This window comes from Chaetura pelagica, unplaced genomic scaffold, assembly GCF_000747805.2.
Source record: "Chaetura pelagica isolate M959 unplaced genomic scaffold, ChaPel_1.0 scaffold49, whole genome shotgun sequence".
Lineage (NCBI taxonomy): Eukaryota > Metazoa > Chordata > Aves > Apodiformes > Apodidae > Chaetura > Chaetura pelagica.
Genome location: NW_009970715.1, coordinates 1,721,662 through 1,736,607, shown reverse-complemented (window position 1 = coordinate 1,736,607; position 14,946 = coordinate 1,721,662). Strand labels below are relative to the sequence as shown.

The 14,946-nt window shown below is 42.2% G+C and overlaps 1 protein-coding gene across 1 annotated transcript in view; it reads right to left on the bottom strand.

The window, feature by feature from the left end:
* Positions 1–13,805, bottom strand: part of SPNS2 (spinster homolog 2 (Drosophila)) — an 87,676-nt gene extending 73,871 nt beyond the window's left edge. The window contains exons 1-2 of the mRNA XM_010006065.1: positions 13,725–13,805; positions 11,190–11,295 (exon numbers count right to left, since the gene is read on the bottom strand). Of these exons, the coding sequence (XP_010004367.1) occupies positions 11,190–11,295; positions 13,725–13,805 (187 nt within the window). The remainder of the gene's footprint in view (positions 1–11,189; positions 11,296–13,724) is intronic.
* Positions 13,806–14,946: the final 1,141 nt, after the last annotated feature.

Sequence of the window (14,946 nt, the reverse complement as noted above, 5' to 3'; positions counted from 1 at the left end):
CATCAGAAATGTCCCAGGATGCCAGCTGAGCTTCATCCTATACCCCCAAAACCTTGGGGGAAATCTTGTCATGGCTCTTTCAGCAGTTCTTTGGGGATTAGACAAAAGAGCCAGGTTTCTGGACTGTGAATACATAAAGAACAGGTTCAATAAGTACAAACAAGAAAAACTAACTTGCCTTTTATACACAATGCAAACATTTTCACAGCTCAATGTGTCATACATTGTATTGTCCAAGTCACTGGGAAGTATAACATTAGCAGCTGGTAGGAATATCTCACTGGGGAGCTTTTAGTGAAAACTCTACATCCATTGTATAATATCCTGTATTATTACCTTTGCTGACATAAAACATGCTCTGTGAGAACAAGGCCAACATCAGACAACTTGCTTTTCAGGAAAATCTGTTCTCTCTCTCCTTGTTGTTTTTTTTTCCCAGAGACATTGTAGTATTTTTTCTTTATCTGACAACCCTGCCCTCAAATATGATGTAGCACATTTTATAAGAAATGCAAAAAAGACAGATCTTCTTTCTAGGCCCACAGAACTAAGCAAAAGCAGCCATGGAGCTGATGACAGTTTCAGCATCATGAGCTATAGGAATGTAGCAGTACCTTGGATTTATACAAGCCAGCAGTGCTCCTGTGAGCCCCTGCTATGGGGAGCACCTTGACAGTGAAAGATGTTAATTTCCAAACAAAAGGGTCGAGGGGGAACAGGATGGGACCAAACCAGTAACAATTATGAGACATTTTAATCTTCCTGTGCTGTCATTTTACCTTCAGGATGATTGATAAAGGAGGTGGATTTAATCTAGTCAAACTCTTGAATGGTTCCCACCACAACAACTGTCTTCACATTAGCTTTTCTGAACTAATAGTTATTTTTAGTGTCAGGTTTTGAAAGGATCCTTAACTCAGTCACTAATTTTGAGCTTGCAATTTACCCTGGAAGCATTTTGCCAGTGCAATTTATGCCACAAGTACTTTGATTTGCAGGCACAATTAGTAAGTTAAGCATTTATATATATCCTAAACTACACCTGTAAAATGGAAAGCTGCTTTTAAAAACAGACCATATGCTTAAAATTGAATGCAACTTGGTTCAAAGACACATGGATCTCTAAAATAGCCTGCATATTCCAGAGTGAGAAAAAAAAAAGCCTTACTTGTGTGGCAAAGTTATTCTTTAACTCATCCCATCTTTCCTACATGACTCATTCTAGTCACAAAGGCTCTCATGAAATAGTAGCTTTCTTTGTCAGGCTTTGTCAATGATTTCTAGTGCTCAAAAGGTGTGGCCAAGGGCACTCAGGCTCTTTTATTGTTATTTATATTCCTAGGTAGGTTGGACAAAACCACAGGCTGCTGAATATACAAGCAGGGAGCTGACAGCTAACACCATCAATTGCTGTGGTGACCAGGCCACTCAAACCCCAGGATGGGTAGAGCCAAGGATAAAACCAGTAACTGTGATTAAGGCAGAACTAAAAGCAAAGATTTCAGAGCATATTTCAAACCATCCTTGAAGGAAAACAAAACAAACTGCCCAAAAAACACTAGACAGACAAATGCTATCCTGAAAACTTAGCCAAAACTCTTCACAAGGTCAGCTTTAACAAGCACTTCATCCCAGGCTTGCAGGGTAGGACATCTTTTTGCCTCTACAAACTGATGATCTAGAGAAGAAAGGGAACTGGGAAATGACCCAGAAAAGAGAGAACCTTGGTCAGTGCCATCAGTTGGATTGTAAAAAGAAATCAAAGCTCAAACTGCTTTACCTGTGCTGCCTCCCTAATTCACTTCCAAGTCTACTCCAATAGTAATTTATTGTAACCATCCATTTAAAATTTGTGTAGCTGCAAATGAGCAAGTTGAAGTTACTATAGCTCCCTATTTATTTAAGACAAGTCTTTGCAGGTATTACTGGTAGTGTTCTCACTTCAACACTGTTATCCCACAACAGAATAAATCAGTGTTGCCACGTCTCCAATTCATCTACAAACAGCAAGGAGAATGATGCAGTGGGTGGATATGTAAAAATAAATCTTGCTTCTGTAAACATTCATGGATGAAAGGGTTGGAAAAGAGAAATGGTTAAAACAGTCTAAATGTTTAATTAGGAACATTAATGTGTAACTGAGTGGGGGAATAAAAGAGGTCAGAATTGAATTTCCCTGGAAATATCCTTTCCACTAAAAACCAAAGCATTTGCAGCAGCAAAGGATACAAGAAGGTGTGCAAACCCCTCCTCCTCATCCCCTTAAATAAGTGTTTGTTTTAAATCTGAGATCTGATAGTTAAAAACTCAAGCCATCCTTAGTTATTTGACTCAAACTTGAAAACAACTTCAGAGAATTTTCAGCCAAAAACGTTGACAGACATTTACATTTTTTGTGAGAACTAAGATTGAATGGGGATAAGTCATGGTCAGTAATATTTTCCCTCCAAAAAAAGGTTCCCTGCATAATCTAAGCAGAAAATCAGGCTTTGCATTATAACCTTACATCAGCATAGAGGAAAAATCCTGGAATATGTGCACACACTGGGGGTAAAGGGGAACAGATTGGGAGATTTACTTTGAATTGGTGTAACAATACAGCATTCATGCAATTCAGAATTACTTGTGTTAATTGGAATCTAGTTCTGCAGGCTGGTAACACTACCCAGTACCATGAGGAATGTTCCCTTTTTACATAACTGATGCCCTGGAATTCATTTGCAAAGCCAGGTATATGTGCCTACAAATGAGTCACTCCTCAAGTGTGTGTGGGTCTACAGATGGGAATCACTGCAGCCCCTACTGAAATGGAGTTGTTTCAGTCTGGAAAATGCCACGTTTTTCAGCAGCTTATAACAGTTAAAGGCTATGGGCCCCAAAACTGTGTTTCACAAGGTAACAGCAAGTTCTCTGCAGCTGCCACACAGCAGTATTACTTTTAGAGTGGTCTGATGATAAATCACTGAAAGTTTCATTGTAAGGATGTAGACTGGGCTGGTACACAGCCCAAGAGGTTTGAGAAGCACTAGTTTGGATAAAAAGCCACCTGGAACTCAAGACAGGGTGTCAGAGAAGCAAAATGATCACAGACCAGCATTCTCACTACTACAAGAGCACCCAAGTACTTTCAGAGTTGACTGGCTGCCTTTGGAATTAGCACAGCTAACAGCAATGCTCTGGTTACACTGCAAGGTGCTGCCTCCAGTGCTCCAGAGCTCCCTCACACTCTGTCAAAGACTATTTGGTTTATCCACATGATCTCTCTCTGTAAGAAGGCTGGGGAAGAGCTGTTCACAGGGCATGCACTGATAGGACAAGGGGTAATGGTTTTAAGTTAGAAAAGGGTAGATTAGGTCGGACATTAGGAAGAAGTTCTTTACTATGAGGGTGCTGAAGCACTGGAACAGGCTACCCAGAGAGGTGGTGGGGGCCCATCTCTGGAGACATTCAAGGTCAAGCTTGATGGGGCTCTGAGCAATCTGGTCTAGTTGGAGATGTCCCTGCTTATTGTTGGTTGGACTAGAAGACCTTCAGAGGTCCCTTCCAACCCAAGAAATTCTATGATTTTGTGAAATCAGCCACCTCCTCCTATGACATTTCCAACTATACCATATTCACCTGGAAATCTCCTAGAGGGTACAGATCAAGCCTTTATCACCTGATCTCAGATCCCTGCATGAATACAGCTACTATATTCACAACACTTTATGCTGTCCTGCAGAACTATAGGTCTGTGCTACAAGAAAATGAGAGTTCTTCAGGTGTGGCAGGCAAGACAAAACCAAAGCAATCTTAAAATAAACCTTCTGAGAGAACACTTATGGCTCCCCTGGGGTGAAGCACATTAAATATACAAAATGTACTATAAAAGTTAGCTCTGTTTTTTCACTCCCAGTTCATAGGAGACTTTGATCCAACTTCCCTTAAAGTCAAGGCAAAAAAACCCTTCCTCTCTGGGCTAGTGCTCCCCTTTAAATTGGGCCCAATAGGTATCAGTAGCAACTGTATGCACAGATCCAGATCAGGGTACAGGAGAAGGAATACAGGGTTCCTCCTGATTTAGATCATACACAAAGACTCCTCTGGTCACCGTAATTGAAAATTAAACTTACAGGCTCAGGGGAAAGCAAGAATTAGAGCTATGCTGGGTTTCCATTTACTACCAAAAGCTTTTAGTGTCACTGCAGAAAGGGAGGAAAAAAAAATAAGCTATTCTTGAGGTACTGAATATACACCTCCCTTCCAGCATCTGGTAGCCATTAGATGTCTAAGAATGACATTAAAGTAACTGTCAACATCAGTCAAATGTTCATCTCCCTCTCTCAAAATTCCAAATATGGTGTTAATGAAAAAGTAAAGGTGGCATCACTAGCCCTTCTGAACTATTTGAGCATGAACCACAGCTCAGTGCAGGTGTCTCCTATGTGAGATTGCATAGCTGGTATTCAGAGGAAGCTGTTGTTTAAAATCATTACACAATACCAACAAAAAGCCACCTTCCATGAGAAAGAGCCAGAATGAAATTCTGAGGTTTGAGGAACATGTATATGGGGACATGGACAGGCTATGTTAAAAATTATTAGGGCTTTGGGTGGAATGTTAAATACTTCTCTAAAATCTGTGGGAAATCTCTCCCCTCGTGATTGTAATAAATTACAAAAATGAACAAAATCTTGGCAAAAGGTGCTTGAACTACAGCCTAAGGGAGAGGAGGCCAGTATCTACTCAGAGAACAGATGCCACAGGCAGCACAAGTGCAAGCTGCTCTTGCAACAGCCCAAGCACCTGCCCTGTCTGACAGGCCAATAGTTAGCACAAAGGTTCCTTCTGCAAGGCAGAAAGACAGGATGGAAAAATGAATTGTTAGGTTGTGTTAGTGACCATGCAGTATCATAAAATCAAGCTATTAGGGGAGACAAGCCTGTCTGGAGAGTTTCCCTGTTCTAGCAGCCTGCACCAGTGGCACGTACAACGAAGAGACAAGGTGCAACGCTGGCTCAAGCATTTACCTCCTATCAGCAGGATATCTTCCCATTCCTTCCCTGCTCCTTCCTCCTCCCCCAGAGATTATTTATGTTGCAATCTAGGGCTGTTCAGTAAGAGTGCACACTGTAAACAGCATTTTTATCATTTGGTCCTTGCTGTTTGGGGGACTGGACTAGGGCACAATCACATTTTCCTCTAACCTGCTCAGTGATTCGAGAAGACTTTCATTCTTCGTTGCAGAGGGATTTCCAAACAGGCTTAACTGCCTTCATGAATCAGACCCTCAAATTGCCAGAACTTCTTAGCACATCAGACACAATTCTAGCACACAGGAAAAAAAGGACTTTTGGAACCTGTAGAGGACTTACATGGGCCATAATCAGGCCCTGGATTCTCTCACCTCATACTACCTTGATAAGTAAAAGGCCTGCCCTTGTCACAGCATTAACTGAGGCACATTGAATGCAGAGCCCTCCTTTTTTATCTTTATTGCTTAAGCTGGAGTTGTCCTATACAAGCTATATCAGCATAATGTTATAGAAGGCTGGAGAAGTTCAGAAAAAAAATTATACATAATCAAGTATGGAGGAAGAAATGGAAAAAAAGCTTTTCCACATTGCTGATGTGATTTAGAGGACATCCTTCTGGCAAAAAGAGAGCTCCACCTTGTCCTGGCATTCAGGGATCCAGATTGCCAGTGAAATAACCTGAATTTAAGAATGCTCAGCATAATTGGAGGGAGGGAAGATGACAGTGGTATGACCTGCTTTAGGTAGGACATGGTGATCCAAACCATTTGCAGACATAAATCAAGAAGAGCAGCTACAAAGCAGTTTTTCTCCCTTCTTGGATTGAACACTTGAGATACCAGGGCCTGGGGAGGTGCTCTGGTGTAAGAAGTAATTCACTCAAAATGAAAGCCCATGAATTTTAAATAGAAAGCAAGAAAGTGTTCAGAGAATGAGCTTCTCTGTTCCAGCAAGAAGAACAGTTAAGCAGGTGCAGCAGGAAGTGAAAGATGAAGACTTGACTCAGTCATGCATAGCAGGGATGAGGCACAAGACAGGATCTATTCAGGTAGAAGCAGATGGTAGAAAAGAAACATGCAGCTCCTGTAATAGACATATTCAAGGTTAGCATCTTATCCAGATGCAGTGGTGTCTGGGTGGAATAAATAAAAAATGTTAGAGCAGTACAGGCTGCCATCATTAACCCATGACAAGGAGATGGGAGTTGAAGGGAGTTGAAAAAAACCCCTTCAATTTAGCAAGCCTGATTTATTCCATTATTGCACTCCACTGTTTCAAGTCCCCTACTTGCTTCACATGCTTGTAGCTTGGCTGATACAATCACAGCACACCAGAGATGCTAACATATTTGCAAGGTTGCAATCTATTGCAAGGTTACACTAGGACAGCTCAAGAGGTATGAGAACTCAGGTTGATAAAGGTTTCACTTTTCCTATGAACAGAGGTTTTAGTTGGAATTGACCCTTAGTGGAAAAATGAGGCCACAACAAGACTTTAAAAAGTACCTGGCACTGCAAGGCTTCCTGGAAATCCAGGGGCTGAAAGGCATTTGGGAGAGTGCCCATCTCTCTCTACGTGAGAATAAACAAGCTCCTTCAGAGTTCCAGTTATCTCTGATTATTCACCTTTAATGAGTCCTTCCAGATCTCTCCTTTCCTTACAGTTCATTGCTTACAACCTTATGGTATCAACTTTTGGATACCAGGGTTTCCTCTAATGACAAGCCTATGCTCCTTCTGAAGACACACACTCTCCCCGTCAATGCAATCCTTGCCGTACTCTCCATTTGATGCCTCACAGCTTCCACTTGCAGAAGTGCCCACCATTCTATATGCCGTCATAGAATCATGGAATGGTTTGGGTTGGAAGGACCTTCAAGATCATGTAGTTGCAACCCCCCCTGCATGGGCAGGGATACCTCCCACCAGCCCAGGTTGCTCCAAGCCCCATCCAACCTGCCCTTCAACACTGCCAGGGATGGGGCAGCCACAGCTTCTCTGGGCAACCTGGGCCAGGCTCTCACCAGCCTCACACTAAAGAATTTCCTCCTCATGTCCAAGCTAAATCTCCCCTCTTCCAGCTTAAAACCATTTCTCCCTTGTCCTCTCACTGCCTGCCCTTGTCCCAACTCTCCCCAGCTTTCCTGGAGCCCCTTCAGGCACTGGAAGGTGCTCTAAGGTCTCCCTGGAGCCTTCTCTTGTCCAGGCTGAACACCCCAACTCTCCCAGCCTGTCCTTATAGCAGAGCTGCTCCAGCCCTTGGATCACCTTTGTGGCCTCCTCTGGACTCTCTCCAGGAATTCCTTGTCCTTCCCCTAAGCATGGGCTGCCTAGGCTGGAAGACTGAGGTGCCCATTAGGACCAAATCTCTGGGTCTAAGCATTAATCTGGTTGAATGCTGCATGTTCAGATTATCTTTCAAGGTCACTTCCAACCCCTAAGATTCTGTGATTTTCTGTGAACTGGACTACACTTCTCATTCTGCCTCTGCTTCAGCGCCACTGTGTGACTTTGGGCTTTCTTGGTTTCTCTATCTCTAGAAGAAGGCAAGTCACATTAAGTCTCCCTGTATAAAACATCCTGAGACCTACAGAAGACAAACTGTACTGAGAGCCAGGCACTATTATGATGAGAGCTCTGGTGTGTTGAGCTGGCACTGGCAGGAGACACAAAAGCTAAATAAATCCAAGGGCAAGGGAAGCAGACAGAGCAACAAAGCACAGAAATTAAACAAAAGAAGGTGAAGATTATCTAGTGAAAAACCAGAGTACAGCAGTGGGGCACTTCTCCTGTGGTCTAAGTATGCATGGAAGGATAACACTATTTTGAAGCAGTTCTACACATCCAATTATCCATTCTTAGTCTTTGTGTTTTTAGAGGCCTGGAGTTTTGGTGAGTCCAAATTGCTGCTCCTACCTAACTCCCCACATGAGAAAGACTTTTTTTATGGTTTGGCTTCTAAATGTACTGACTGACTGCAGCTCTACAGCTCAAGTAGGCAAGGAGATCCTCTATCATCTTATGAGAGCAGCCAGGATTATCCTTTCTCCAGCTGGGAAAACCAACCAGTACGAAATGAAAAGCACAAGAAAGCTTGGATGCAGACCTGTGGGACAGGGAAATGAACTAATATTTATCTAACTGCCTCTGCAGTACTTCAAAAAGGAAGATGAAAACAGGGTTATAGCATCATGAAGATATAACTGAGGCTCAGGAATCAACACCGTACTATGCCTGTTACACTGCAATGCTGCTGAGCAAGCAGCAATTGTGATCCATCTGTCAGGGTGCCCTTTGCTGTCTCAGGATCGTTGCTACAGAGTCTATCACATTCTGCTCCCTGTGATTTTTCTGTACAGGGAGTTACAGTGCCCCTCTAACTAGTGTTCATCCCATCTCTTAGGCAAAGAGCAGCTGGTATCTTGGGATTAATATAAGACAAACATTCAAATTCTGTCATTGCAATTCCTAAGAAACCAGTCACCTTGGCTTTCCAGAGAGTAACAGAAGCTGAGAGTGTATGGATGTTTGAGTGAGAGACCTATGAGATGGGCTGTGCTTGGGAAGAACAGGTTATGGTATGAATGCAGGGTCATATGTTGCCATTTCTTTGCCCCTTGCTGTTTGAGTTGTCAGTAGCATCTCTTTCTAAAATACTGTGTGCAGCCTTTTTTCCCAGTTAAAAGTATTTTATTTATTATTTTTAAAGCCTGGTTGATGAGTGATATGAACTGCCAGGGAAAACTACATTTCACTCCCCTTCATTAACATTGCAAATTAATTTAGGACTCATTTAGATGCAGGATTAACAACCTGAGGACTAATCCACTCTTTATTCAGAGGACATATTCAGGATGAGCAGTCTTTTGTCTTGTATCACTCAATTAGTTAGCAGCACTATCCCTTGGGAATAAGATGATATTTCTGATACCTTTGCTTGCAAAGGAACTGCTCAAGGTCAAGGCAGAGGTCTGGGAGACATCACTCCTGGTTCCAGCTCTACTATAGGCTTCTTCTGCAGCCTTGGTCAAACACTTTCACCTTCTGCATCCATTTTCCCCAATTAACACATTTAGAGAGGTCAGACCAGGATTAAAAATAGTGTTAATGGTGGTTTAGGGCAGCATCTTTTATTTCACCAGGACTAAGGGTACCTGGGCCAGCTGCCAACACAGAAACTTGTTAAGCTGCAGTTACACAGTCAATAAGTTTTCAGCTGTGTGTCCCTGCCCTTACTTAGGTGAAATGGCATTTTGTGAGCACCCTTTTCCTCTCATGCACTGTGATTAATACATTATCTATATTGCAGGGGCAATGTCAAGCCCTATGTTTTCAGATCAGAAAAAAAAAAAACAAACACCCAAGAGAAAATGTTGCTTTTCTTAAAGCAACAGTTTTCAATTCCAAAACTCTTGACCCAGTCAGCAGCAATCCTGCAATATCTCAGTGATGCTGTTTCAGAGGCCCTGTGTGTTTGCTAGATAAATAAATAACATCTCTTGCAATTAACAAATGAAATGTCCCATTGGAGCTAAGCTCTTACTTGCTGTCAGTAAATCATCTGCAGAAGGATTTCATCTGCTGAGGGGAATGAAGATTAAATATATGCTTTGAAAGTGTCTTCTTCCAACAGAACATTTTCTTGAAGGCACTTAGTGTCTAATGATACATTGAGGACCTGTTCTTCTGAGTACAATAAATAAATACAAATAATTGCTGCAGGACAGAGCCTGATGGACAACCAGTGCCACTCTGGGCATAACTGATTGATGCTACTTATAATCAGTGACACTTGTGAAGCTCAGGCCTTCTGATCTGGACATGTGCTGCACACATCAGCTTAGCTGAACTCTGCTGTCCCACAACAACAGCATTTTTACAGCCTTAATACAAACTGTTACTAATTGTTTGTATCACAGCATTACCAAGAAGCTGTAACCACAGCTGAGGACCTTGTGGTACCACGGGTTGCAGAAATTTAAGAGGAGATGCTGCAGTGGTTCACACAGTTTGAAAACAAAGGCAAAGTGATGGAGCTCCAGAACGTTCTCATCCCCAAGTATGATCATAAAGAATGAATTATTTTATACACTTTATTCGTTGGCTACAGTTTCACTGTCAAGGTCCTGAGGGGCAGTTGGTATCCACTGTGATAGCATAAGAAAAAAAAAACATGGAAAAAATGTCTTTCTGGCATACTATTTCTAATCCTACTTGGATTCTCATTTTTTTCAGAAATACAATTGTACCAGTGTGGTTCCCTCAGACAGGTGACAGTGACAAGACAACCACACCACCACAAATCTATAAGTCCAACTAATAATTTGGTAGGAAGTTTCCAAACCAGACTGTTTCTGTCCTTAAAGTACTGTGTTTGCTCTCTGGCTATTCTTTTCAACTCTTCATAAAGATCAAAGGTGCTGTCATAACTACATGAGACTGCTACTCAAGGTCATCAAATCCAGCCTGTTGACAAAGACACTCATTTAAACAACCTGAGGACTAGAGGCCAGAAAAGCTGGGTTTGTCCTGGGGTTGTACAGCTCTGCAAATGCCTCCAACATTAAAATGGCTGCTACATTAAAAGGACATTACGATTGCAAGAATCCTTCTTCCTAACATCCAAGGAGAGAAGTGTCTGAACTATCAGCACCCAAATCACAGGGGTATTCTTAATCCACAAGCTCCCATGAATGCAATGATTAGTAGCCTTTCCTGCAGTTTTCATCCTCAGGTACTTGTCCTGATGAGTTTTATATTTTCATGCCACACTGCTCCCAAGTCCTGTGCATTCAGCAGCTTCTCCACACAAAGGGCATCATACATCACACTTATTACCAAGCTACAGAGAGTTAAGAGAAGTGAGAACAACAGGATCCTGCTGTTGGTTTATAATGAGTTTTCTGATCTAGGGGAAGTAGTTGTCTCCTTTTTGAATTTAATTGTTATAAATAATGTCACTAGATGCGTTTGCTTTTGGCCCATTTTGCATTCAATATACACACCGTGATCTCCAGCAAATCAAAACCAAAACACCCTCATGTTCACTCATCTTCCTGGTAAGGGTATATACCTCACAGTCTACAGGTCCAAGGGCCATAACTGAAGAAATCTGAGAGCACTCTTCTGAGAAGAGAAAGGTTACAAAAACCAGTGAGAAAGCAAACCCTCTTACCTGTCTGTAATAAGCCAGCTCCACTGTCTTTGACTCCAAAGTGCTGCTGGATGTCTAGTAACACACCTGCAAGGAAAACAGAGAAGAAACTCAGTGCCTTCAGTCTCTGACAACAGAAACCTTTTGTGAAGCACCAGCAAAACTTCAAATTCCAGTAGTTCAGACACATAACTTCTAACGGTTGCACATTGGCTTCTTTTCTACACGTGCACACTCCATAATTTTGGGCTACTACAATAACAGCAAAGGTAGGTAGATATAACATCTTGAGAAGAGTTTAGGAACTAAATCCTCATGCATGAGAAATTGTTTTTCCTTTCTACTTCAAGAAGAACAGGGATGTTGTTGTTTTTTGTTTTCTGCAGAATCCAGATCCCTTCAGTGACTTTGCAGAAATACAGGGAAACTGTGTCTTAGGTGCTTCAAATGGTTCAACAAGACAGACTGAATGCAAGACAAGTTTTGACAAATCTCTTGTTGGGAGGAGATATGACACACTGATAGGAGCTATGATGGAAGTTTTCATATTTCACTACTTCTGGGGGGTTTTCATCTCCAAAACAAATGTAGAAAATATATTTTAAATTAGTAAAGGTGGGTAAGTGACCAAATGCTTAGCCTTAAAGCAAGTACAAGCAGAAAGCAAAACCAACATTCTCTCTTCCCTGAACCCTCAATGTATTAATTGGCATGAGCAAAATTAAAGGTTTTTTAGTATTTACATATTCAGCTGCATTTAGCACTCGAGTATCAAAGATACAAATACTTGTAATGGATTTGTAGCCAACAGGGAAACCCCACAAGGGAGATTTTTAGTTCCTTTTGGGGCACACACACTTGACAAGCTGTAGATGGTCTAGTTGTGTCAGAGATCCACAAGCTTTAATGTTTGTCTGTGGCCTAAACAAGCTGGAGCAGACACATTTGCTCTCTTTAATACCTGGGACTTCCTTTTTCAGACTACTGTCTTCCCCAAAACTGAGGATATGCAAGTTTGCTTTTTTTTAAAAAAAAAAACAACGAGAAACATCATTCTCAAACTATACTGAACTTCTAGAAATGTTCACCTCCAGTTCAAAATTTGATCCAAGGCTTTGTCCAAAGTGATACTGCTCATCACTGCAGGTCATGAGAATCAACCAAGCACCAATCTGAACTCATTCCTCATTAATATCTTAGCTTTTGGAACTGCCAGGACCACACTAAATGACAAGCACAAAGAGATAAAAGACACTGAGATAACTATTCCCAGAAGACATCTGGGACAATGCCAAGAAAACAGACATAAATTAAAGGTACTAAAGGAAATAAAAAGATACAGAAAAGGAAGAAAAATCAAGGAAGCTCATTTATCCTATTCTGTATTACTTGTACACCACCATTTACTTGAGGCAGCATTCAGACTGGCTTTAGACTACCAGTAGCTGCCCAGTAACATTACTTCAACCTCCTACAACAATCTTCCCCTTCCTCCATCACCCTGCAAGGTGTAACAACACTCCCCAGCCATGCCAGAAGGCCAGAAAGTCACACTAACCACCAAAAGTTACATGGAGCAGGAGCTTGGGATGTGATAGCCTCAGAAAGAAGGTACTTTTAGGATTTGCATCAGAAACCAGAACAGCAACTGCAAGGGATTATAATGGTGCCTACATGGTAAAGCTAAGGAGGTCTTCCAGTTCATCACAACAAAAATCATCTGTCTACTAATAATGGCTTTACAGTTCTATGGTGCTTTTTTTCCACAAGAGATCATAGTGTGTTTTACAGGCTTGAATGACTGTGGCCACAAATGAAACACGTTCAGGACACAGAAATTCAGTCACCTTGGATTAAGCCTAGAACTCTATTCTGGTGGTGGAAAGGGAAGTGGGTTCTGTGGATAGTCAATGACCAGGACAATATAGACCCACAATTATAAGCTTGAAAGAAGGTCTCAGATGATTAAGGGAGATCTGCATGTCTAATTAGCATGGATTTTCTACTCCAAGTCTATTTTGAACTAAAGTGTTTTGGTATGGGATTTAGAGCATTAAATTAGAGACAGCAGCAAGCAGATGATGCAACACATGTATGAAGTGATAGGAGTTTTCCTGCTCAGCATGCTCACATGGGAAGACATTCCTCTCCTGCTCAGGTCCATTTCAACCTCACCCTGGCAATGACTCACCCCAAACTTCAATAAGATTTAGGGATACAGTTAAGCAATGATAGACCAGGGGAGAATACAGGAAAATTATAGAGCTTTTGACTTTCCCTTCTGCTTCTAGACAATGGGAAGGCAGATATCACTGGAGCCAAGCTCCAGACGAGGATCATTTGCTTGTAGAAATGTGCTCCCAGGTGTCTCAACACCTGATACAATCGAAGAAAGGGAAGCCACCACATGGGGCTGACAAGGTCTTTCTTGGATTAAAGTTCATCCCTATGTCCCAGAAGGACCTCAAAATAGCCATGAGCAGACTACAGGCACCAATCTTCCTGAGACAGCCCCTCAGCAGGACTGGTGGCCGTTTGGGATGTCCTTATGATTACATGGTGCATGTTGGTGCTCTCAGCTATCATTTCTTGAGTACACTGGGCATTCTCAGGACTGAACAAAGACACCAGAGCCATGGTGCCAAGCTTCCAGAGTACCTCACCAGCTGAACCAGACACTATTAATGCTGATGTAGAGCTTGGAACTCGATGTAATGAAACCCAGGCAGCACCTAGGCAAGGAGTGCTGATCAAGATGGGCACAGAGACAGGACTTACTGGGAAACCCTGTCAGAGGAATGACTAGTTACTGCAGCCCTATCTATGTTCCTAGTGCCTAAGTACCTGACAAAGACACCAAGGCAGTTACTGGATTTTTGTGGGCATTGGGCATGAAAAGGACCTTTAGGAGCAATTTGAGGGACAAAAGGTCTTTGGGCGTGGAGTGTTAGATAGGGAGGGAATATCAAGTAAATAGGGAAGAGGAACGTGGCTGACCTCATCCAGCCCCAGTGTCAGAGGGTTTCTAGGAACTAGGGCAGGATCCAGCACACTCTTACCTCCTGTTCTTTAATGGTCACTTCACAAATGGGATATAGAAGACCTGATTCTGAGGCTTCCGGAATGCAGAACCACATTTAATGGCCTAAGTTACCCCTGACTTAGGGGAACTGCCTCAGGAAAGGCAAATTTTCCTGGAAGTGCATGGCTCAGGCTTCAAACAGTGGCACATTTCAGTAAGTGATGCTGACCATGCACGAGGCAAGCTGCTTGCCTAGATACACTTTGTGCTCCTGACCTGAGCTATAACAAAACAGAAGCTGCAAAACTGGAAGGTCATCTGATACAGGGTAAAAAGATACTCTGGATAGAAGGTCATCTTAGTACAGATGTTTTTTGTGGTAACCATCATCTACACAGCTAGTCCCTAGGAGATCTAGTGTGCAGAGTGCATTGGTTGTCCTCTGTATTTAAAAGAAATGTGGGCTCTTCACCTAATCATTGTTAGCTCTATGTATCAATAAAGAGTCACCTTGATAAGAAACAGCATTCATAAGCTAAGGCACAGTGAAATCACAATTTCAAAGCAGAAAGACATTAGAGCTCCCCTGGGAGAGCCCCACTTTCCACTCACCAAAACAACAAAAAATACAATTTGATTCAAACTGCTTCCAAGGCAGGTGCAAAGTGCAGATCTAGCCTGTGCACCAAGCACAAAGCTACCAAAACAAAGCCACAGGTTCTCAGCTCACCCAGCCTTGCATCAAAATGACAATAC